The 23,276-nt window shown below is 58.9% G+C and overlaps 3 protein-coding genes across 20 annotated transcripts in view; 1 reads left to right on the top strand and 2 right to left on the bottom strand.

Moving 5' to 3' along the window:
• Positions 1 to 185: 185 nt before the first annotated feature.
• TSEN54 (tRNA splicing endonuclease subunit 54) lies at positions 186 to 7,473 on the bottom strand. 2 transcript variants are annotated; one of them, XM_086688055.1, is made up of 11 exons: positions 7,362 to 7,473; positions 7,072 to 7,236; positions 6,907 to 6,970; positions 6,740 to 6,823; positions 6,317 to 6,415; positions 5,260 to 5,312; positions 3,653 to 3,754; positions 2,791 to 3,521; positions 1,662 to 1,722; positions 1,193 to 1,309; positions 186 to 683 (listed from the first exon to the last, which is right to left on the bottom strand). In XM_086688055.1, the coding sequence occupies exons 1-11, from the start codon at positions 7,409 to 7,411 to the stop codon at positions 533 to 535; spliced, it is 1,677 nt and encodes a 558-aa protein (XP_086544181.1). In that variant the 5' UTR covers positions 7,412 to 7,473; the 3' UTR covers positions 186 to 532. The 2 variants fall into 2 exon arrangements, with proteins under 2 accessions (XP_086544181.1, XP_086544182.1); XM_086688056.1 differs by having other exon boundaries at positions 2,791 to 3,434.
• A 1,030-nt stretch (positions 7,474 to 8,503) lies between these two features.
• On the top strand, positions 8,504 to 22,098 carry CASKIN2 (CASK interacting protein 2). 4 transcript variants are annotated; one of them, XM_086688046.1, is made up of 20 exons: positions 8,504 to 8,648; positions 10,224 to 10,337; positions 14,468 to 14,519; positions 15,051 to 15,148; positions 15,546 to 15,691; positions 15,791 to 15,886; positions 15,973 to 16,103; positions 16,281 to 16,389; positions 16,683 to 16,791; positions 17,036 to 17,130; positions 17,318 to 17,579; positions 17,699 to 17,820; positions 17,912 to 17,972; positions 18,050 to 18,141; positions 18,343 to 18,453; positions 18,532 to 18,633; positions 18,746 to 18,884; positions 19,049 to 20,524; positions 20,614 to 20,836; positions 21,263 to 22,098. In XM_086688046.1, exons 2-20 carry the CDS (start codon positions 10,244 to 10,246, stop codon positions 21,351 to 21,353), a joined length of 3,609 nt encoding a protein of 1,202 aa, XP_086544172.1. In that variant the 5' UTR covers positions 8,504 to 8,648; positions 10,224 to 10,243; the 3' UTR covers positions 21,354 to 22,098. The 4 variants fall into 4 exon arrangements, with proteins under 4 accessions (XP_086544172.1, XP_086544171.1, XP_086544174.1 ...); XM_086688045.1 differs by having other exon boundaries at positions 9,795 to 10,337; XM_086688047.1 differs by lacking the exons at positions 8,504 to 8,648; positions 10,224 to 10,337 and adding an exon at positions 12,259 to 14,363.
• The window catches only part of TMEM94 (transmembrane protein 94), a 33,786-nt gene continuing 32,417 nt past the window's right edge, over positions 21,908 to 23,276 (bottom strand). For all 14 annotated transcript variants that reach the window (XM_086688040.1, XM_086688041.1, XM_086688042.1 and 11 more), the window contains one exon: positions 21,908 to 23,127. In XM_086688040.1, the coding sequence (XP_086544166.1) occupies positions 23,055 to 23,127 (73 nt within the window). In that variant the 3' untranslated portion in view covers positions 21,908 to 23,054. The remainder of the gene's footprint in view (positions 23,128 to 23,276) is intronic.

Genomic DNA, 23,276 nt, shown 5'->3' with positions numbered 1-23,276 from the left:
CCTCCCCAGTATTTCTCTTTGCTTCTGCACCAGAGAAGGCCTCGCTGTCTGTGGGTCTGCAAAGCAGAGGTGAAAGCCTTGGGGGATAGCTCCCACGGACCACACGATGGAGGGAGAGGGAGTGTTGTTCTGCACTCCCAGGATCGGGCTGGGGACTTGTTCACTATCTCCAGTCACAGCAGAAAATGGATCTATTTTTTAATGGCTTTGGCTTTATCGCACGAAGCAGGCACCCTCTCATTTAAAGGCACAGAGTCCTCTCTTCTGCCCCACCCCGCTGGGTCTCTGAAATCTAGTCCTGAGTTCCAAGGGGATCACTGCAAGGCAGCGATCTCAGGCATGGGGCTATGGAAGCCAGGTAGGGGGCATGGCATCTTTCTCCTGCAAGCATCAGACACCCAGGGCCAAGGCCCAGACTAGCTCCTGAAGCTACAGGTCAGAGTCTGGGTATAGGAGGCAGCTGAGATGGTCCCTGAGAGTAGACAGTCCAGGTTCCCCAGGGCAGGTCCCAAGCCCTGCCAGAGCGGTGTGATCAGTGTTCCAGATCCCTGGGCAGCGTGAAGTCCCTGAAGCTGTAGAAGGAGATGTCTCCATGATCCACCAGGGCAAAGATCAGAGGAACGTCCCCACTCTGGTAGGACAACCGCTTGAGGGTACAGAGATCTGGAACTGGCTCATCAAATCTGTAGGGATAAAGTTAGACAGAGACATAGGCAACCATAAGCTTTGAGACCCAGCCCTCTGAGGCTGCCAGGGAAGGGAGATGGTAAGACAGGAGTTGGGGGTACAAGAAGTCTGGCGCTGGAGTCTCCTGTCTGCAAACTGCATAGCTCTGGTAAGTTCTCCAAGAGCAACCCAGGGCCTTGGGTGGATGAGGGGGCTAGGAAAAGTAAGGTTCTCACCACTCTTAGCCTGTGAATCCCTCTGATTCATATCCCTCCGACTGGGTGAGCCCTGCACTACATTGGCACAGGAGAGAGACTACCAAAAACGCCAGGAATAAGGGCTGAGGATTTGGGAAAGCTCCAGTTCCTGTAGTACTAACTGGCTGTGTGGCCCTGGGTCAGTCACGGCTCTCTGGACCTCTGGTTTCTTTCAGATTGCCAGACTGCCCAGGGACATGGAGAGGACGTCCACTTGGTTTACAAGAGAACTGGCAATAACCTGAGGGTAGGGCTCAATGGTCTCATACCCACTAATGCACATCCGGGCGTAGGGCTTGCCAGGGTTATTCTTTCGGAATGTGGCCACAGCATCAGCCTGGTAAATGTCAAAGCTGATCTCCAAGCCTCCAGACTTCTCTAGCAACCTGAAGACAGAGTGAGAAACCTTAAGAAACAGGGAATCTCCTACTCCTCCCCCTTTCCTTTCCATGCCATGCTTTTCCTCCTCCAGTTCCAGGAAGAGGCCTCCTCCAGGGGGAACTGAGGTCCTGCTGTGAGGTGCCACTTAGGCAGAGGGAGGCTCAGCTGCCTATCTCAACCCTCGGGCTAAATCTACCTCTTGCCACTCATCCCTCCCTCTCCCCTAGAATGTCAGCCAGGCTAAGGGTCCCTGGAATGATCCCCCAGCTCATGCCCAACTTTAGGAGTCAAATCCCAGCTGCCAACTCCTGCTGGCAGCCCAGGTGCTATGGAGACAGGCACTACCTGGAAACTCACCATGTACCTCCATCGGCGAGGTGTGTGGTCTGCAGCACAGAGATATGTTGAAGCACTGTGGCTGTAAGGACGTAAGGTCAAAATAAGATGTTGGAGGGGCGCCTGGGTGGCTCAGTTGGTTAAACGTCTGACTTCAGCTCAGGTCATGATATCGCGGTTCATGACCTTGAGCCCCACATTGGGCTCTGTGCTGACAGCTCAGAGCCCGGAGCCTGCTTCAGATTCTGTATCTCCCTCTCTCTCTGCCCCTCCCCTGCTTGCACACATTTTCTCTCTCTCTCTTTCTAAATAAATAAATAGCCATTAAAAAAAAAAAAGAAAACAACGTGTTGGGGAGAGAGGTCCACCATCCACAGACTCCTCTGACATTTCTGAATCTGCCATCTAGTTTACGGTTGCCGGACTTAGATGTTTTTTTTTTTTAATTATAAGTATGTCTCATGCAATATTTGCAATATACTTATACTAAAAAAAGTTAGCTGTTTATCTGAAAGTCAAATTGAACTCATCTGGCAAACCTAATCTAGTTACTTGGAATCTCCCATGTTCTTATAAAAGATCACAGTCTCCTGAATCTGTTAATATAGTTGTTGCCCTGTCAGTTCCCTATTTTTTTCCTTCAAATTTTTATTTAAATTCTAGTTCATTAACATATAGTGTAATATTGGCTTCAGGAGTAGAATTTAGTCATTCATCACTTACGTACAACACCCAGTGCTCAGTTCCCTGTCCTTAAATGTGCAGGGTATACACAGTAAGCCTTCCTTTTATTTGGCCAAGATGGCACCTCCTTGTTCTTCTCTAACAGAGCTGGGAGAACAGGGGACCACAGCTAGCTGGTGGCAGAGCCATCCACGTGCATCTTATTATTTTTAAGGCTCTAGTTGTAGTTTTCATTCCTCCTGGCCTCTCCCCGGACACAGACTTGCCATTTCCAAACCTTCCCACGTGGGTCCTTTTGTTGCTTTCCGGAACAGACTGTCCTTGTGGGTTCCACTCCACTGACAGCTCTCTCGGTCCCATCTTTCTTAAGCCTCAATTAGTCGTGGTCAATCCATACCCCCTTTCAAAGCGTTAGGATGCCTCAGCTGCCAGGGGCCTGTGGGGCTATGGCAGGGTGAGGGGGTACCTGGGGAGTCTGCCTGGCCAGGACTCAGCAAGGGGTGGACCGGCTGGTCCCACAGGTGTGCGGGGCGGCTCTGGCTCTTCTGCAGGTGCCTCCGCTGCAGCAGCTGCTTGTACTCCTGCCAGCTGGAGCAGCACTGCACCTCGGGATCTGCGTTTACATCTTCCCGGAAGCGTTGGGCCTCTGCTTGTTGCTCCCGTTCTCGCCTGGAGAGCTTCTCCTTCCTTTGGTTCAGCTTCTGGCACCAGGATTCAGCATCTGTCTCCCGCCCAGCGACGTTCGCCGGGAGCAGCTCTGGGGCTGGGGCCAGCAGGAGGGTGTGGCGGCTGTCTGAAGCCATGTTGGGGAAGGAAATCTGCTCAAAGTTCCAGCGTGGCTTACGAACCCCCTTGACCCCATTCTCTACTTTGCCACTCTGCTGGCTGCACCCACCCCCCTCGTTGGCCAGGCCAGGCCAGGGCTCCAGGGCTCCCAAAAGCAGAGAGGGACCCGTTGGACCCTTTACAGGGCTTGACTCTTGAGGTTTCTCCTCTGGGCATCGGCTGTTCTGGTTGCAGGGAGGTGGGCTGGAGGTTGTCAGGCTCTCAGTTGTCTCATCCACCCCCTGTAGGGGATTCTCCAGGGCCTTGGCCTTCTTATTAATGGACCTGAGGGACGTGGGGAGGAAATCCAGCACATCTGCTCCTGATTGCTGAAGTGCACACGTCCCACGCATGCCTACTGCCTCCAGGGTCCTACAAGGGAGCCGCCCAAACCCAGCTCTTAAGACAATGCATTCTCCAGGGTTCCTAAAATGAGCATTCCCTCAACAGCTCCGCTCCCCAGAACTCCCTGGGGGTGTGTGTGGCCACATGGGGAGCATTACCGAGAGCTGGAGCTCCTCCTCTTCCTCTTGCCATTCCGATCCTCCAAGCACAGGGCACTGCCATCCAAGTTCAGCTGTCTCTCATAAGGGGACAGGATGGAGCTGTGGGGTTGAGAATTGGGTAGGCAACAGATCGACTTCCTCACTTTGGAGTTCCCAGTGGAATCTGTGAGGGACTGGCCCAGAGGAACAAGTCGGTGGGCCAGGGTCAAAGCCACACGCCAAGGCAAAGGCCCTGGGCAGACCTGCAAGCAAGCTGAATGGGGGCAATCACAGGGGCCTGCCCATGCATCTTTGCCCAGGCCTCTGGGTCTCACCAATGGCACCTCTGAACAGAGACTTACTGGAACCCGGGCTCCTGCAGAGCCAGCAATAAATGATTAATCACTGGTGAGAAAAATCAAGAGAACTAGAAAACTTGGAAAATACAGAAAAATAAAAATGAACAAAACCACAGATACCCCTGTAACACACATACTGTCTCCATATGTTTTTTTCTACAAAAAATGACATTGTACTAACATACTGCTATTTAGTCTTTTTTATACTTAAGAATATATATTACAGACACGGCCCCTTACCACTATAGCATTCTTCCCTGCCATGATTTTTTGTGGCGCTAAGACTCCACTGTCCAAATGGTACCCACCACTAGGCACAAGGAGCCATTAAGGTTAAATTTAAATCCATGAAAATTAGACAAAAATTCAGTCCCACAGTTGCAAAGCCACATATATTGGATGGCGTAGACATAGACTGTTTTTATCACCATAGAAAGTTCTACCAGACAGTGCCGCTCTAAAGGATAAACTATAATTTGTGTGACCATGCCTTCCCCGTCGAACTCACAGGATGTTTCCAAGTTCACCATTTTGCAAAGTGATGATGCTTCATGTAAGGTCCCCGCTAAATGCAAATTCTGTGGGGGCAGTGATTTTGCTTTTCTTCAGCAATGAGCCGGGGCCTGGCACCCAGCAAGCGATCAACAAGTATTGTCAAATGACTGAACATTCTCACAGGTGAACTTATGCACACATCTGTGACTATTTCCTTAGGATATATCCCACTTTCAGGAACGAAAGGACATGGCTGTCCCAGAGCTTTCGCGACGTACTGTGAACCAGTGAAGGCTGTACCAGTTTCCACTCTAAGGCTGATCATCTCTATGACTCTTAGTAACGCTGGGCTACTAAGGTGATGATCTTTAGAGGCCCCAGAAAGAAAGAACATCTAACTTGGCAAAAGGTATGTGAGACCCAACTCAACTGTTAATTCCTCACTTGGTCCTTCATTCAGGCACGCCCTCATCAAGTGTGCTCGCACCCCGATTAAGGCACTGCTCTAGTGCTACAGCTACATGCCAGGGACCTGTCGTGAGCTGCAAGTGTTCACTTGTTACCTGTGGAGCGAACAGGCTGAAGATGGGGCTCAATGTGATAGACCGGGATAAGCTGAAATGACCCAGATTTGTCCCAACGCGCCTCTCAATACAGCATTTCCAACAGAGCCCATGTCTCCAGCCAAGGAGAGGCCATTTTCCACTTTGGGGCTTGTCTACCAGGTCCCAGGGTTAGAACAAACGGGAGGAAGATGGGATCGGGATTTACCTTGGTTGGAATCGTCGAACCACATAGCCCAGTCTCTTCAGGTGGCTGAAGACCTCAAAGAGAAAAAGTAAAGATCAGACGTCCACTTTTGAAAACACCAAATGGTTCCTCCAATCGGGAGCCATTCCCCACCCCCCTCCCCTGCCCCTCCTGCACACCCCGATTCCAAACCCTGGCATGGGTTGGACCATACTCCATTATACACACCCTCCCCAAACAAAGGTCTCAGTCTCTGAATTCCTGTCTCTTGCTTACCTTACTCTGGGCACAAATAACATTTAGCACTTTCTTGATTTAAGTGTGGAATCCCCAAAAAACAATAGCTGATGAAGCAGAAAAAGAACCACACCCTAGAACGTTATGATACCAGAGCTGTCCAGAGTGAAGCTCCTGACTACAACGGGAACAAGAAGGTGGCAAAGGTGGTAAACAGCCCACCCCCCACCCCTGCCACTCAGCCCTACACCTCCACAGACAGGGGTACAGTAGGAGTGGTTTTTGGTAAAGAACCCCATGTCCATCCTTGTGTTCTAATGCCCGCATCAGAGAGATGTATACAGGAGTGCCCCCATCCTGCTTGATCTCTCAGCAGCCTCAACACAGCCACCCACTTTGTCCTTCTCTCGGCCTCTATGATACCACCCCTCCTGGTTTTTCTCCTGGGCTGTCAGACACTCCTCAGTCCCTGTTTCTGGTTCTCCCCGCCCCCACACCCCATCTCCTCACACCAGAGTGCTCCAGGTCTCAGACAGCTCTCTACTCTGGCTACACTCCCATACAGCCCTGTGGTTTTAAACACCATCCATGTGCTCGTGATGTCCACATTTGTCTCTAGCCTTGGGTTGTTACCCTGCGCTGTCTTCTTCCTAGCCTTTGGTTCTGTGAAGTCAAATCGTTCAGTTGATTTGCTCACTTGTTACCCGTTGCCGCTAGGATGCAAGCAAGCATCATGAGAGCAGAGCCCTCGCCTGTCCTGTCTAGAACCTCATGGGTACTTACAAATCCTCACTGACTTGGTGGATGGGTGACTCCTCTCCTGGGAGAGGGTGGCAGATACCTGGTATTGCAGGAAAGTCATGGTGTCCTCAGTCAGCAGTAGCTGGTAGGCCTCCTGAATAGACAGTGGCAGGTCTTGGTGGAAAAGCTGGATGGAGCCCTGGAAGTGGGGTCAACAGCTCACCTTGTGGCTGTGGTGGCACACCCAGTGGGGCAACTTCCAGGCTGGGATATATGGGCTCCCTCTCCCCTCCCCGCCCCCAGCATCACACAGCAAGAATATGGCCAACTGGGAAAGGAGGGCAGCACCACTGCTTTGGACTGGAATCCTTGCTCTCTACACGGTATTCCCGTCTCCGGCTCTGGAATTCAGGTTACAAGCTTCTTGAATACTCCTCTGCATCTACACTTTTTCTCCAATAAAAACATGTCCTTTCGGTTCCTTGGTCCCAACCCTCCCTCACCGCCCAGGGGCCCCACTCACACACTCCAGCAGATATAAGGCCTCTTCGGGGTGAAGCCGCTGCCGGCCCTGCTCTGAGAAGCCCATGGTCTGCCAGAATTTACCCTGTGTAGGACCCAGAGCAAATGTCACAAAGGAGCCAGAAAGGCAGAGAAGGCAGGTCTCTCTCCCTGAGCCCGGCAGCTCACCGCTGGAGACTTCAATTCCACGAAGCCCTCTTCCGGTCTCCACTCGGCAGCCACCAAACTGCCCCTAGCGAAGAGTAGGGAGGAGTCGGTCTCAGTCCACCCGCGAAGTCTACGCGGTCCGGCCGCCCCGCCTGCCCCGGCCCCGCCCCGGCCCGTCCCCCTTACAGGCGCTCCACGCGCTCCTCCGCCAGCAGCTGCCACAGCTCCTCGCGGCACTGGCGCAGCCTCTCGGCCTGGGCCACCGAGCCGTCGGGGAGGAAGTCCTTGGGCCCATGCGAGCGCGGAGGCAGCTTCTGGGACCGCGAGCGGGCGGCGAGGAGCTCCCGGGCACTGGGGAAGGAAGGGACGTGGGGTCAGCGGCGCACAGTCAGGGCCGCCCGGTCCCGTCCCGGATTCCCGTCCCCCTTCCCCACGCCCTCTCCGCGTGACCCGCGCCTCCCCGAGCCAGAACGCACCTGAGCACGCGCCCGGCGGGAACCTCCACCTCGGCGGGCTCGGGCTCCATCGGGCCAAGGTCTGCGGCTGCGCGCGCGCCGCCCTCGGCCCGCCCACCGCCTGATATCCGCAGGGCCCTAGCGCCCGCGGATCCTGCCTCCGCTGCGGGCTCAACCAACCGGGTTCCCACCTTCCTGACTGTCTTACCGTTGCCAATAAACTTGTGCCTCGATTCCGGGGACAGAGAGATTGCAGGTTTCTGGATTTGTAGGAGCTTCTCTCCTCCCCAGCCCTGCCCTGGGCTCCTCTGTAGTAAAAATTGAGGAACCCGGCGTCTGAGAGTGTAGTATGGATAAATGAGTGATCTTCCCCTCCTTAGCCCTGGGACGCTTAGTCTCCACCACTCAGGCTGGACAAGGAGGGAAGAAAGGAGGATTTAGAGAAGGGAGAGTTGTGGGTTCTCGCATTCCAGCCTCGTAGACTGGCCATCGTGGGCTGTCAGATGCGGTCTGGGTAGGTTCGGAGTTCCTTCTCGGTCTACCATTGGGTCCCTTCCGAGGGGCTCAGAAGCCGGGCTTCCAGGGCCGGGGGCGGGAGGAGCTGTCCGGCCCACGATGGTGCTGAAGCGCCACTCCGGTCCGTCATTAGCACCTCCTGGAGGCTGGGGTCCCTGCAACAGCCACCGTGGGCCTCTCCGACATGGTCCGCTAGGTGGCACCATTGCTCTAACCAGCGACTTTGAGTCGGCGACTCTGGCCGTGGGCGGAGGTCACCGTGGGAGTCCCAGTAGGGGCGAAGGGCGAAAAGGAAGGGGGCTTCCCAAGTGGGGTCCCCACATCTCGGTTTCTAGACCCCTTCACATAACGTCTTCTCTGCCACCCAGTCGTAAGCAGGGCATCTCGCCCTTAGGTCTGAACTCTAGGGCCCCAGGTGGCAGCGGCTCCGCCACAGGGACACCGCGGCGCGCATTCTCACCCCTCCCCGGCCCGTTCACCTGGGCGCATGCGCTGACCGGGCCAGCGTGCCCAGGGCGGACGAAAGCTATTGGGGGCGGGGCGGGGCACGGATGGGGGCGGGGCCGCAGGCTCTGACTGACAGTCCGACTGCGCGGCCGGGACGGTCCCTCTGCTCCCGATCCGGCGGGAGGGAGGGGGGAGGGGCGGGATTTCCTGCGGGAGGCGCCGAGCCGGCCTTGGAAAAGGAGGAGAAGGAGGAGAAAGGGGCTCAGGGGGGCAGTGGGAGCCACGGTCCAGAGTGCCAGGGACTGAGCCAGGCCAGCCGGACCCCCGGCGGGGCAGCTGGGAGAGGTGAGACTGCGGGGCCTGCGCTGGTGGTCAGCACCTTTGAGGGCGGGCACAAACTAACTTTTCTTTCGCGATCGGCGGGCGCCTTCGTCTCTCTGCTCCTTCCGTTCTCCTCGCGCCCGTGTTCCGTCCTCATGCATCAATCCCTTCGGCGCTTGGCTCTCCCGGTCGCTCCCGCCGCTTTGTTCCCCGGGTCGGCCTGGCTTGGGCTGGGTTGGGGGGTTGCGCGGCGCTGAACTGGCATTCCGGGGGGCGGGGGAGCCAGCCCGACCCCAAGCTCTACCAGGGGCGCCCTCCTCCCATGTCGGCTGCGGGCAAGAGCAGGAGTGCCATCTGGGTTGGGCTTGGGACGTTCTGGGAGTAAGAAGACCCCAGCTAGGGCCCCAGGCCTGCGCGGGTCTCATGCCACAGGACTTGGGCAACAAATTCCTGGCCACCGAAAACTGACGTAAGCTTTTCTGCAGCGAATTCGGAGCTCCGGGCCTCAGGTTCAGGCTTGGGGGGCCAGGCAGCCCCATTTGCAAACAGTACCCCAGCTCTTGTCTGTTCTCTGCCCAGCTGCTTCCTCATCCCGTGCGAGGGTTGAGGATGGGTCAGCAACAGGTGCTGTAAAGCCTCCCTGTCCAGCAGGCCGACCCCGGCCAGAAATGGGGAGCTATAAGCTCTCTACCCCACCCTTTGAATTCATAAAGAGCCTGGGGCTAGGGCATCCAGCTATTATTGTAAAGCTTCGGTTGGGAGGAGTCTGGGGGCAGGCACCTTCCACAGGGAGTGACCCCTGCACGCCTGCCTGTGCCTGACCCTTCCAGGCTCCACCTCCTGGCCCACCAGTTGTCTGTGGGTGTCAGAGCCCCAGGCTGTGGAGAACAGGCTGCTGGCCCAGCCTGCCCGAGTGTGTCGTGCTGCCAGGGCCCCTCCTGCCCCCAGGTTGAGGTGCTGCCAGGTGCCCTGGGGCCTCAGTGACTCAGCCTCCCCCTCCCAGAAAGTCACCTCCTTCCCCCAAATACTGCTCTCATGCCTGGCAGCTGTCTCCCCGCTTTGAGTGGCTTGGCCCTTCCTTGACTCAAAAGGGCAGCTAGGGGGGCTTGGGGGCTCCCTGGAAGCCCTGTCTTCCTCTTCTTCTGAGCCCCACTTCTGGGACCGTTGCAGGCCTGGCCCACCTTCAGCAGAGGCACTGCACCTTTTCCAGACCCTTGAGATTTGTCCACTGCTGCTGCCCGAGGCCCGAGGGAATGCTGGCTGCTCTCTGGGTGGGCGCCGGTGCTCCTGAGCCACACTGGGAAGATCGGCGTGCCCAGCCCCAGCCCGTCCCTGGGCCGTCAGACGCTGCAAGCAGATATCTGTCCAGATTTCCACGCAGCCTCCACCCCCTCAGAGATCGGTTTTCCTGCTTGTGGTGGCAGCTCACGAAACACCTTGAGGGAGTACCCATCAGTGCCTAACAAGAAGCCCACTGCCTGGGACACCAGACACACTCCCCCAGGACACCTGGCCCTCCAAAGGGCCAAAGCATGGTACCCTGAGACCTTGGCTTAGACCTAAAGTTTTCCTGCCTCTGCCCCGGACTCCTGATCCCAGATCCCAGCCCAGGGACCAGAATGGGTCGTGAACAGGACCTGATCCTTGCTGTCAAGAATGGAGATGTGACTGGTGTGCAGAAACTGGTGGCTAAAGTCAAGGCTGCAAAAACAAGTGAGTGCTTGTTGGGGGGGGGGGTGACTGTCTAGCTGAGACCCTCCCCTGTGTGCTCAGGCCACAGAGAGAGGCTTGGGGATCACTGTGATCTGGGGACTTGAGTAGGAGGACTGTCTTATTCTGTATAAGGAATGCCTCTGTGAGAGAGCCAGAGAGGAAGTTGAGTCACCCCTTGCTGTGTAACCTTAGGCAAATCACTTAACTTCTCTGGGCCTCAGTGTTCTCACCTGTAAAGTAAAAGGGTTGAAATACATTCATTCAAGGGTTTTTTGAGTGCCTACAGTGTGCCAGGCTCTGTTCTAGGCACACTGGGCCGCAGCAGTGTATGAAACAGACCAAAATTCCTGCCCTCATGGAGTTGCCTTTAGCAGGTGGTTTTTCTGAAGAGGAGCCATGAGATTTCTGGCAGTGGGTTGGGAAAGACTGAATAGCTAGAGCTTCAGCCCCATCCCCCAATTCAGCAACAGCATCTCTGCATTTATGTCAGCGTAGTGGGGATGCCTGTAAGATAGCTTTTAAAAAGAGATCTCTACTGCTTTAAAACAAAGTTCACCACTATCTCAGCTCTTGCTAAAGCCCCTTTCCCCTGGACATATCTGTCTGTATCCCCTGGGGTGTGTGTGTGGCCAAAGCTAACTCTCTAGAGGTTTCTCCAAAGCCTGGGTCTCTAGTCTTGACGGGGTTACAGGGGCTCTATGCATGGGTGGCCACACCCGAGCCCCATCTCTTGGGTACCTCTGTGGTGAGACCCCTCCCCACCCCACTCCTCCAAGGAGAGTGGACCTCTGGACTTCAGGGCAAGCTCTCTGGGCAGTCCCAGGAGGACACTGGACTCGTTCTGAGTTCCCAGACCAGCAGGGGCAGGAGGTAGCCCCTGCCACCAGACTGGGGCTGGGTGTGGGAAGGTTCCTTCAGAGTGCTGGGGCTATAGCCCCAAGCACAGGAAGGGGCCCCCCAGACTATGTGAAGACATATAATTATCTTCACCCACACCTGGGAGTTTGGGGTGCCAGAAGGATGGATTTGAAGGGCCTGGGAGTTGTACACGTGTATGTGCACCCACTCGCACACTAGGGCAGGAGACCCACGGTATGGGGAGATGGGAATAGTGGCTGGGGTGGGGGGCGCTGGCAGCGAGCGGTCTCTGTGCCCTGGGGAAGTAGATGCAGGTTGAGCAGATGGAAGGAAGGTGCTAAGGAGGTCCTGGGAGGGCCCTGGAGGCCCAAGAGTGGGAACCACTCCCCCTCCTCCCCTCACCTCTGTGTTGTTTTTGGCGACCTGCCCAGTAGGGCCTTGGTTGAGCTGCTGCTGGCCTCACGGCTCTGGGGCCTCAAAGTGAGGCCCTCGGGAGGGCAAGTGGGTGGGGTCTGGAGGCTGGTGGCGGGAACCTCACAGCCAGACTCCTAGGCCCTGGGAAGGTGCCCCGCCCCAGGGAAAATGCCAATGGGGGAAGAGATCTCTTCTCTCAGCCCCCAAGGAGACTTGTACAGAATGTAGGCATGGCCACAGAGTGACAGAGTCCTGGGCCTCCTTGTGAGGCCCTGGCACTGAGCCTCCCCTCCCAGTCCTCTGAGAAGCTAGGAAATCTGGTGCAAAAAGGAGATCACAAGGTGACGTTTGCAGACCCCACAGTTTACGAGATGTTATAATCCCTCAATTCCCTGTGAGATGGGTATTTCTACATCTACCTTACAGATAAGGAAACTGACACTCAGAGAGGTTCAGTGATTTGCCCAAGGTCACACAGACATTGTGTGGCAGATCAGGGTCCCTGTCCTCCCTCCTCGCTCCTGCACTCAGCTGCCCGTCAGAATTACCTAGTGATTTTTCTGAAAGTGCCAACTCCCTGTTCTTCCTCAGAGTTTTAGAATCATCCTAGAGGTCTTGTGACTCTGCAAATCAAAACGGTCTCCAGGTGACTCTAAAACAGTTCTCAGAAGGGAGGCTGGGAACTCCTACTCCATATCACAGTGAGGCAGAGGAAACTGATGGAAAGGGAGGTGCCAGGGTTCCCCTTTATCCTTCTGGTGGATGGCTAGAACCTTCTGGCTGGCCAAAGAGAGGTGCTCCCTCAGCCTCCTCCATTTGGTATCTGGTCACTGGTGGTTTGGCATTCCCTGCCCTCCCAGGTCCTCTTAAAGGAGCAGGTGGCTGGGAGGAGAGAGGAGCAGCTGCCCTGGCCTCAACCCTGCCCTCTCTCCCTCCCCTGCTCCCTTTTCTGAGCTGTCTCCTTCTCTGGCCAGAGGAAATGGGGTGGGCTGAGGGTGGCCCAGTGAGCTCACATCCTCTGGCTGAGCCTAAATCAGGAGCGACCCTTCTACCCCCAGAGCCAGGCCGGGGAAGAAGATTGTGATGCAGGGGAAGTGCCTGGAGCCACTGCCAGGAACCAGGACCCTCCGCCCTCCAGCCAAGGTCCCAAGCCCAGTCACTCTGAGCCTCTCCCCCACCGCCTTTCCGGCCATTGTTCTGGAAAGAACAGAGCCACCCAGCCTGCCCCTGCCCCTGTTCCTGTCCCTCCTGTCACATTGTCCTGCCACTCCCCGGAGGGGCTGTATCTCACCACTGAGCTGCCCCATTCCGGACTGTCCAGGCTGGCAGCAGGTGGAGGGACTTTTTGTGTGTCCTCCCCGCTGACCTCGTTGTCTTCACCAAAGCTCGGAGAGGTACCCTGGCTGGCCGAGGTCGTGCAGCCAGTAAGGGGGAGACTTTGGACCACACACTTCCTGCTTCTAAAGCCCCTTTCCTTTCCATTGCCCTGAATGGTTCTGTGTGACAAGGGCTTTCCAAGGGGCCTCGAGGAAGGCTGGGAGGCCTATGTTTCTTTCCAGCAGCCCCACCCCTTCTCCCCTTCTGTCACTGCCCAGCTCTGTATTTACCTTTTCTGCGTAGTACATAGCTTAATTCGGCTCAGCCCTAAACGTAGCTAGTCCCCTCTCTCCCCATCCCATGCTCCTCACTATCGCGTCGATCCCTCCCTGTTGGAATGAAGCCCTGTCTTGCTGGGGTATTCAGGGGCCCACCAGGGCCTGGAGGGCAGGCCTGGACCAGCATGCTTGGCACCCTGCCCAGCCTGGGTTGAGCCAGGCCTCCTCCTTCCCAGCAAGGGTGGGTTCCAGCAGGAGGCAGGGGCCCGCCTGTGACAGACATTCCCCTTCCCCCTCAAGGACCGCCCCCTCCTGTGTCCTGGCCCCTGCCTGGAGCACACCTGCCTGAATCCTGTCACCATTCCTGACAGGGATGAACCAGCGGCCTGCCCGTGCCCCTGGCTCCTCTGGCCACCACCCCGTAGAGAGCCCTGTGCCCGGGGCGTGGACATCTCTGCTGGGGAGCCTGTGGGTGCAGAATCAGCAGTTATCTCCCTGACAGGAGCCAGTGGGGGGACGGTACCAGAGGACGGCATGTGGGCCCTGATGGCTAACGTGTAAGGAGTCCTAAAGGGCAGCGCTCCCATCTTTGGTGTGCTGACGAGGGTCAGGCATTATCCTCACAACCCTGGTGAGCCGGTTCTGTGATTGGCCCATTTTACAGATGAGGACACTAAGCCCGGCAGGTTAAGTGACTTGCTCAGGATCTCACAGCCGGTACATGGCAGAGCTGGGCACAGCGCAGGTTCTGTCTGATGCCACCTTCTTCACCACGTTCCACTCAGGGATGTCCCCGGGCTTGGGCCCAGTCCTGGCATCTGCCCTGCAACCCTCCAGCATCTAGTGCCCCTCTCCTTTCTCTCGCAGCCCCCTCGGCCCAGTGGGACAATGAGACACTCCTTGGCCCTTTCAGGCAGGAATGCTAACCATGCATTCGTGGGCCTGTCCATTGAGGGCACGGCATGCCAGTCCCCCCCTTTCCCGCCCCCTTTGGCTCTATAAACAAGCTGGGCTGGGGGCCCAGGGAAGCCAGGCCACTGCTGCAGCAGCTCCCTGCACCGGGTGCCCTCAAGCTGATGGGCTGGCCGGCCGGGTGGGGAACCACAGGGACAGGATCACAGAAGGGCCATGGGGCAGGTGCTTTCTTGCACACCAAGAGGTCAGCTGGATTAGGGAGCAGGGTGGGGTGGGAGCGCTGGTTAGGATGCAGGTAAGGGCGGATCATTCTAACGTGTCCTGATGCCTTCTGCTCTGATCCCCCAGAGCTCCTCGGCTCCACGAAGAGACTCAACGTCAACTACCAGGATGCTGATGGGTGAGTGTGAGCCCCTGTCCCCCTCGAGAGCTGTGGGGGTGGGGGAGGGGTAAAGGGAAAGCCCTGGGCCCTAGAATCCCTTCCCCTCTCAAACTTGGCCCTTGAATGGTGTTTGCTGAGAGCTTTGGTTCCTGCCCACCCTCCTGCCTGTGGAGCTATCCTTGAGTGAGGGGAGGGAGCCCTGGTGCCTCTCTGAGGGGCCTCCTGGGTCAGATTCCTGCTAGGCCCCCTTTTTCTCCCCAGAGGGTAGGAGCCCTCGGGCTCCTGCTCCCACGGCCCCCTCCCCTGGGCTGGCTGGGGGGGGAGGCCAGACAAACAGGCCTCTCAGCCCAGACACTGAGCCCTTTCATGCTGTAGCCCGCTGCTCTGCGCTCCCACGGCAGGGCTGGCAGGGTGGGGGAGCGGGGGCACAGTGGGCAAGTAACTCATCCCTGCCAGCCTCCAGGATGAGTCTGGTGTGGAAGACCAGGATTTGGGGGGTGGGGCACCGCTCGCTAACACCCCTGCCCTGTGTCCCACCCACCACACCAGATTCTCTGCCCTCCATCATGCCGCCTTGGGGGGCAGCCTGGAGCTCATAGCCTTGCTACTGGAGGCTCAGGCCACCGTTGACATCAAAGACAGCAATGGTGAGACCCCGGTGTGTCCCCTAGCCAGACCCTGTGCTCAGAGTTTGCTCCTGCTACACTCTAGCAATGCTAATACGTGTTGGCACAGCTTCTCTGGCCTGCAGATGCTTTACCTCTTTAATCTTCACAGCCTTCTGGGGTAGTGGGTGGTACTAACACCCCATTCTCCAGATGAGGAGGCTGAGGTTACCTTCCTGTCATGAGGAATCACCCATGGTGGGCAAGGTGGGATTCTGACTTCAGCCCCAGGCGACCAGACATTTCCCTGACCAGCCAGCATCCCCGCCCTTGGGTCCGTCTCCCCCTGCAGCTAGGGTGGCTCTACCGTCTGCTCAGTTCCCTCCCCTGACCCCACCACATCCCAGGACCTCCTCCGATCCGCCTTCCCTCCTTGCAGGCATGCGCCCACTGCACTACGCAGCCTGGCAAGGCCGGCTGGAGCCCGTGAGGCTGCTGCTGCGGGCCTCCGCGGCCGTGAACGCCGCCTCGCTGGATGGGCAGATCCCGCTGCATCTGGCTGCCCAGTACGGACACTATGAAGTGGTATGAGAGCCTGTTTGCCTGCAGGGGCGCTGGGGCCGGGGCATGGGGGTGGGGGGCGCTGGCCAGGCCAGACGCCTCACTCCGCTCCCTACACCCCAGTCAGAAATGCTCCTCCAGCATCAGTCCAACCCTTGCCTGGTCAACAAGGCAAAGAAGACGCCCCTGGATCTGGCTTGCGAGTTTGGGCGACTTAAGGTGAGGCCTGTAGCCCTTAGGGTGCCAGGGCGTGGGCATCTGTGGGGTCTCAGGAGGAAGCCCAACCTGGGTGCTGGTTGCTGCAGGTGGCCCAGCTACTACTGAACAGTCACTTGTGTGTGGCGCTGCTGGAGGGTGAGGCCAAGGACCCGTGTGACCCCAACTACACCACGCCCCTGCACTTGGCTGCCAAGAACGGCCACAGAGAGGTCATCAGGTACCCACCGCCCCCCACCCCCACTTCCTCATCCCTTTCCTGTGGAATGGGTGATGTCCCCTCGGTGCCCTGCCGCCCTCTTCACTCTCGCTCTGGATCACTCTCCCAGCCGGGGGCAGTCTGCTTCCTCCCCTGCCCCCACCACCCCCGTGACTCACCCCCGCCCCTACGCCACAGGCAGCTCCTGAGAGCTGGGATCGAGATCAACCGCCAGACCAAGACAGGCACCGCACTCCACGAGGCTGCGCTGTATGGCAAGACCGAGGTAGTCCGGCTGCTCCTGGAGGTAAGTGTGGGCACCCAGGCAGCCCGCACGCGGGAGGGGGTCTCCACCCACAAGGTGGTATTTGGGTAAGCAGTGGCCTTGTGACTGGAAAGCAGACAGACCTGGTTCAAGCCCCACTTCTGCCTGTCATTAGCTGAATGACCTTGAGTTCGTCCTTGATCCTATCTCTGAGCTTCCATTTCTTCGTCTGTAAAATTCGAAAGTAGTGGGTACCGTTCACCTCCTGGGTAGTCACGAGGACTGGGGGAAGTGGTAAGTGAAGCTCTTAGTGTGTGCTCACACTGTGCACCCAGGGCGGGGTGGATGTGAACATTCGGAACACGTATAACCAGACGGCACTGGACATTGTGAATCAGTTCACCACCTCCCAGGCCAGCCGAGAAATCAAGCAGCTGCTGCGTGGTGAGTGTGTGTGAGGGGAGACCCAGCCCAGGGTTGGGGGAGGGGGTGGCCAGAGCCACTCCAGTGGGTACGAGGAAGTGGAGCAGGAGCAATGTCCCAGGAGCAAGATGCCACACCCCCACACCTAGGGCTGGTCAGGGGACTGCTGTAACGGGAACCTGGGGGAGGGTCGTGAAAGGGACAGGAGGGGTGGGAAGACACCCTAAGGACCCTCAGATGATGCCAGCCCTGTATCTTCTCTCAGAGGCCTCGGGGATCCTGAAGGTCCGAGCACTCAAGGACTTCTGGAACCTCCACGATCCCACTGCTCTCAATGTCCGGGCAGGGGATGTCATCACGGTGAGGCCCCGGTACAGGTGGATTGGGCCGGATGCTGGCAGGAAGGGCAGAACTGTGGGTGCACTTGGGCATCAGCTCCTTGCGGGGAAAGGAAACGCTGGACCATGGCTATAGGGCTGGCTGCCTGCCTTTGCTTGGTGCAGGAAGTGATCGATGCCATCACCCCCCCATGCCCCATCTGCCTCAGGTGCTTGAGCAACATCCCGACGGCCGCTGGAAGGGCCACATCCATGAGAGCCAGAGGGGGACGGACCGTGTGGGCTACTTCCCCCCAGGCATCGTGGAGGTGGTCAGCAAGCGAGTGGGCATCCTCGCGCCCCGCCTCCCATCGGTGCCCACCCCTCTCCGCCCAGGCTTCTCTCGGACACAGCAGCCCCCTGCCGATGACCCCCTGCACTCTCTGACCTATGGCCAGCTCCCTCGGGTGGGCCTCAGCCCAGATAGCCCAGGTACATCCTCCCAGAGGGCAATGCTGGGCACTGGGGTGGGTGTCTGGTCTTGGCAAGCTGCCAGTCAGCTGTTGGTGAGGCCAAATGGGGCTCTAACCCCTTTGCCTGTGCCCCTGCAGCAGGTGACAGGAATAGCGTGGGCAGCGAGGGCAGCGTGGGCAGCATCCGCAGTGCCGGCAGCGGGCAGAGTTCCGAGGGCACCAACGGCCACGGCACCGGCCTTCTTATTGAGAATGCTCAGGTAGGAGGGAGGGGGCATTGGGGCTAGGACAGAGCCCTCTGCCCTGCTGTCAGCTCCCCGACGTGCTGAGTAGCTCCTGTCCTGTCTCTAGCCACTGCCTTCCCCCGGAGAGGACCAGGTGTTGCCAGGACTGCACCCCCCGTCCCTGGCAGGTAGGAAGGGTAAATGGTACCCGGGCGGGCACTCCTCCATCCTGCCACCCCTGATTCCATTTCTTTCCCTCTTGAAGACAACCTGAGCCACCGCCCTCTGGTCAACTACCACTCTGGGGAACAGCTTTTCACCCAGGACGTGAGGCCGGAGCAGCTGCTGGAGGGGAAGGTGTGACACCCCCCCCCCCACCACCCCCCCGCACTGAGAAGTGGGCTGTGGGCCCGGCGTGGGATGAGCCTCAGTATGGACTCAAGCCCCTGCTCTGGCCGGGCCCCGAGGGGAGGCTGGGGTTGATGGCTGGGCCCCAGCCTCGGCTCTTCCTCCATAGACCCCGCTCTGTTAACTTCACTCTCTGCCCGCACGCCACAGGATGCGCAGGCCATTCATAACTGGCTGAGTGAGTTCCAGCTGGAAGGCTACACCGCCCACTTCCTGCAGGCTGGCTACGACGTGCCAACCATCAGCCGTATGACGCCTGAGGTAGGTGCCACAGCAGGAAGGCAGCAGAGGGCCCAGTGGGTACCGGAGGGGGCCTAACGGCACGAGTCTGTGTGGCAGGACCTGACGGCCATCGGGGTCACCAAGCCTGGGCACAGGAAGAAGATCGCCTCGGAGATTGCTCAGCTCAGCATCGCCGAGTGGCTGCCCAACTACATCCCGGTAAGCAGGTGGCTGGTGCCAGCACCCACCTTCAGCCATGGCTGTGTGGGCCCTTCCTGGCTTGGGGGCTGAGGCTGGCTGGGGACCCGGCTCCACTGGGGTCCTTTTCCAGGCGGACCTGCTGGAGTGGCTGTGCGCGCTGGGGCTGCCGCAGTACCACAAGCAGCTGGTGAGCAGTGGCTACGACTCCATGGGGCTGGTGGCCGACCTCACCTGGGAGGAGCTGCAAGAGATCGGGGTCAACAAGCTCGGTGAGGACTGCCCTGGGGCCTTGTGGCCGGGCCCCCACGTGACTCCCAGGATGTCTAAAACATTTCAGGGGTCAGGCCCAGAAGGGAGAATGGGATCCCAGGGGGACCAAGGTGACCCTTCGTAGCCCCCACTAACCCTGTTGCCTCTACCCGTCCCCTCTCAGGTCATCAGAAGAAGCTTATGCTGGGAGTGAAACGGCTGGCCGAGCTTCGGCGGGGCCTACTGCAGGGGGAGGCCCCAGCTGAAGGTGGCCGCCGTCTAGCCCGAGGCCCGGAGCTGATGGCCATTGAGGGGCTGGAGAATGGGGACGGTCCGGCTGCAGCTGGCCCACGCCTCCTCACCTTTCAGGGCAGTGAGCTGAGCCCAGAGCTACAGGCAGCCATGGCTGGGGGTGGCCCCGAGCCCCTCCCCCTGCCCCCTGCCCGCTCTCCCAGCCAGGAGAGCATTGGAGCACGCTCACGAGGGTCCGGTCACTCCCAGGAACAGCCGGCCCCCCAGCCCAGTGGTGGAGACCCGAGCACCCCACAGGAGAGGAACCTTCCAGAGGGCACAGAGCGGCCCCCTAAGCTTTGTTCCCCACTTCCTGGTCAAGGCCCCCCGCCTTATGTTTTTATGTATCCCCAGGGCTCACCCTCCAGCCCAGCCCCGGGGCCACCTCCTGGTGCACCTCGTGCCTTCTCCTACTTGGCTGGTCCCCCCGCCACTCCTCCAGACCCACCTCGGCCCAAGCGCCGGTCCCATAGCCTAAGCCGCCCCGGCCCCACCGAGGGGGAAGCAGAGGGAGAGGCTGAAGGGCCAGTGGGCAGTGCCTTGGGGAGCTACGCCACCCTCACTCGGCGACCGGGACGCAGTGCCCTAGCTCGGACCAGCCCTAGCCCGACTCCAGCTCGAGGGGCCCCCCGCAGCCAGTCCTTTGCCCTTCGTGCCCGACGCAAAGGCCCTCCGCCCCCACCCCCTAAACGCCTCAGCTCTGTCTCTGGCCCCACCACGGAGCCGCCTCCACTAGACGGAAGCCCGGGGCCCAAGGAGGGGGCCTCTGTGCCCCGAAGGCGAACACTAAGTGAACCAACTGGCCCATCAGAGCCCCCCGGCCCACTTGCCCCAGCTGGCCCCGTGTCGGACACAGAGGAGGAGGAGCCAGGACCTGAGGGGACGCCCCCATCTCGGGGCAGCTCAGGAGAAGGGCTCCCGTTTGCCGAGGAGGGGAACCTGACTATCAAACAGCGGCCGAAGCCAGCTGGCCCCCCACCCCGGGAGACGCCTGTGCCCGCTGGCCTCGATTTCAACCTCACAGAATCAGACACTGTTAAGCGGAGGCCCAAATGCCGGGAGAGAGAGCCGCTGCAGACGGCACTTCTGGCCTTTGGAGTGGCCAGTGCCACGCCCAGCCCCGCTGTCCTCCTTCCCTCCCAGACCCCCGGCGAGGCCCCCTCCTCAGCTTCTCCCAGCCCTCCCCGGCCTGACCCTAGCAGCCTTCCAACTCAGGGAGCTCCAGCCCCTCTTTCTTCCGGCTCCCCAGCCCAGCCCCCTGCTCCCCCCTGCTCTGGGCCTGCTCTGGAGAACTCGGCGGGCAGTTGGCGGCATGGGGAGACTGAGCCCCCAGCTTCCCCCGCTGCCCTCATCAAGGTGCCAGGTGCAGGTACGAGGCAGGGTCTGCGGGAGGGGGCAGTGTTTGCACGGGTTGTGTCAAGCCCAGCCAAGTCACGACCAACCTTTTTGTCTCTGCAGGAACAGCCCCCAAGCCTGTGTCTGTGGCCTGCACCCAGCTGGCATTTTCTGGTCCTAAGCTGGCTCCTCGGCTCGGCCCCCGCCCCGTGCCCCCTCCAAGGCCAGAGAGCACTGGAGCCGTGGGCTCTGGCCGGGCCCAGCAGAGACTGGAACAGACCAGCTCATCCCTGGCAGCTGCGTTAAGGGCCGCAGAGAAGAGCATTGGCACAGAGGAACGAGAAGGGTGAGGGGCGCTGGGTGCCCGGTGGGCAGGGAGGGAGAGAAGGCTGCAGGGAAGGAACAGCTCCCCCTGAATCCTCTTCCCCGGGGTCCTGGGAATGTGGGAAGGGGGGGTGGTCCCAGACAGATCCTTAGGCCCGGGCGACCCCTATTAAAACAGGAGGAGCCCTGGTTCTTAAGTTCCCCAGATGTGACCTGGGGGGAATCCTGGGGGCCATCGCTTAGAGGCACGTGAGCTCGAGCACAGCACTTCCTCCTGGGCCCCAGAGCTCTCACTAAATGGACACTAGCGCCTGCTGCCTCAGCAGGCTGGGAGAAGCAAGGGGCACACAAAGTGCCTGGCACCAGCCAGGTGTTCAGGAACAGCCCCTTGCCCGCCCAGGGCCAGCAGGGTGCATTCTGATCTGACCAAGTCCTTCCCCCGCTGCAGCCCTCCCGGCACCTCCACCAAGCACATTCTGGATGACATCAGCACCATGTTTGATGCCCTGGCTGACCAGCTGGATGCCATGCTTGATTGAGACTTTCTGGCAGCCGTCAGCGGTGCAGCGTCCGTTGCCTTTGCCCCCAGCAGGGTCCCCCCTGCTGCTCCAAGCCAGCGACCGTCAGCACTGCAGCTCTAGGGGGCGGTCTTCATGGCAGGCTGAGGGGACCTGTCAGAACCTCACATGTCAGCAGGGCTCCCTCCCGCTGTGTAATCTGACCAGACAGCCCTGCCCCCGTGGACAGGGACCCTGGTAAGAGCTTCCTCTGCCCTCCTACCACCTCCAATGTCTCAAGTGTCTGTGCCGAGGACCTACTGACGCCTACTGTGCCGTGCTGTCCTGGCACTCTAAAAGGCTGGAGAAAGCTGTGTGTCTGACCCAGTTCCCACAGGTATACACAGGACGTGGAAATAGGCAGCCAGGGGCTTGCTGTCAGCGGCGGTGGCGGTGCCCAGACCAGCCCCTGCTCCCGCTGCTGCCTGCCCTCAGTGAGGCAAAGCTGGCGGGCATGGGGGCAGTGGGATTAACAGATGCCCAAAGTCCAAACTTTTTCAACTGTAAATGTTATTTTTTAAGCAGAGAGAAATGCATATATTTTAAATGGAATTTATTCTATCTATAACCACCTGAGAGGACACAAGGGAAGGGGCTTCGAACCACAGCAAGAGTGCCCACTGCCCACCTCGGGGCCGGAAGCCTGATCTGGTTGGCCCAGGCCCCGGCTCTGTAACCATTAACCTCTTCTCCCAACTAACACCAATGAAAGTGTCATTCCACGTGATCGGGCTGTGTGTTTGGATCTGTGCCGTGGACCTCCGAGCCCAGGGTTCTCACCTGAGCCAGACCTGAGGGCTCTTGCCAGTGTGGAAGGAGGAAGGCTCGGGCCCTCCCCTCGCTTTCGGGGCTCCCTCACCAGCCAAAGTCTTGGGTGGGCCCCTTAGTGGCTGCCTCATGGACCAGCCACAGATTTTTCTTAGGCAATTTACAAGTTTTAATACAAACCAGTCTACATTCATTCCTAAAAGGCTCATTTCCAGTAAAAAATATACACCAGTAAAAACATTCTCACACGAGAACTACGGCAGGGGGCTAAAAGGAGCCCTGGGCCACATCCCCAAGACTGACGCTCGAGGCCAGCTTGAAGGCAGCACAGGAAGAGGGGCCAGGGCCAGGTGGGGTCGGGGGTGGGGGGGCGGGCTCTTCATCTTCAGGTCTGAGCGTGAGGCTCCCCCGTAGAAGGAGGGAGGGGAAACACTCAACCACATCCAGGCTCCTGCCCCAGGAAGACAGGCTGGGGTGCAGGGAGGATACACCACCACTGCTGCCTTCGACAGTGGCCTGTCTGGACCTCCCACGGCTGCTACCCCTGAGGTCCTGGCCCCACAGTTCACGGCTCTGCCCGGAGACCCCAGAGCAGAGGGCCCTGGGTTAAGAGCCCCTAAAGAGGGGGGCAGCCCACAGGTGGAGGGGGCTAAGGGCCCCTCTACTAAGTGCACTAGGTCATACATTCAAGACCAGACTGGCCTGATGCCGACGCCATGGCTCACCAGCTCCTCCACGGTTAAGCCCCGGGGAGGGGGCAGGATGACACCTGGGTCTGACACAGAGCTGGGCCTCCAGTGCCATGGGGCGCAAGAGGAAACCCTGAAACCTTCGCGATACCAACTCCCCAGACTCAGAAACTGGTCTGGCTTTAGCCCCAGGACCAGGGCAACTATGGGCACTGTGGCCAATGGCTCAGAAGGGGGAGTTCATGCCCAGCTTCGTTTCAAACTGCAGTTTCTGTCGCTTCTGGTAGCGAACCCGGACCCTGGTGGGGCAGGAGATTAAAGCACAGGTTAGAGCAGAACCCCAGACCAGGAACAGGGTAGGACCCCAGAGAAGGATGGAAGTCCAGGCAGTGGGCAAGTGCCCAGGAGGTGACAGGCTTGGGGAACGCGCCTGACCCTGGAGGGAGTG

This window comes from Puma concolor, chromosome E1, assembly GCF_028749965.1.
Source record: "Puma concolor isolate L17-30 chromosome E1, mPumCon1.1.hap2, whole genome shotgun sequence".
Taxonomy (NCBI): Eukaryota; Metazoa; Chordata; class Mammalia; order Carnivora; family Felidae; genus Puma; species Puma concolor.
Note: the sequence above shows the minus strand (reverse complement) of the source record. Positions and strands in the feature narration are given on the sequence as shown.

Coding starts and splice junctions, on each gene's coding strand:
- TSEN54 (XM_086688055.1), bottom strand. CDS start 7,411: ATGGAGCCCGAGCCCGCCGAGGTGGAGGTTCCCGCCGGGCGCGTGCTC. Junction 6,971..7,071: donor GAGGAGCGCGTGGAGCGCCT/GTAAGGGGGACG, acceptor ACTCTTCGCTAG/GGGCAGTTTGGTGGCTGCCG. Junction 1,310..1,661: donor CTCGCCGATGGAGGTACATG/GTGAGTTTCCAG, acceptor CTCTGTCTTCAG/GTTGCTAGAGAAGTCTGGAG.
- CASKIN2 (XM_086688046.1), top strand. CDS start 10,244: ATGGGTCGTGAACAGGACCTGATCCTTGCTGTCAAGAATGGAGATGTG. Junction 17,131..17,317: donor GGGCAGGGGATGTCATCACG/GTGAGGCCCCGG, acceptor CATCTGCCTCAG/GTGCTTGAGCAACATCCCGA. Junction 17,821..17,911: donor TTCTTATTGAGAATGCTCAG/GTAGGAGGGAGG, acceptor TCCTGTCTCTAG/CCACTGCCTTCCCCCGGAGA.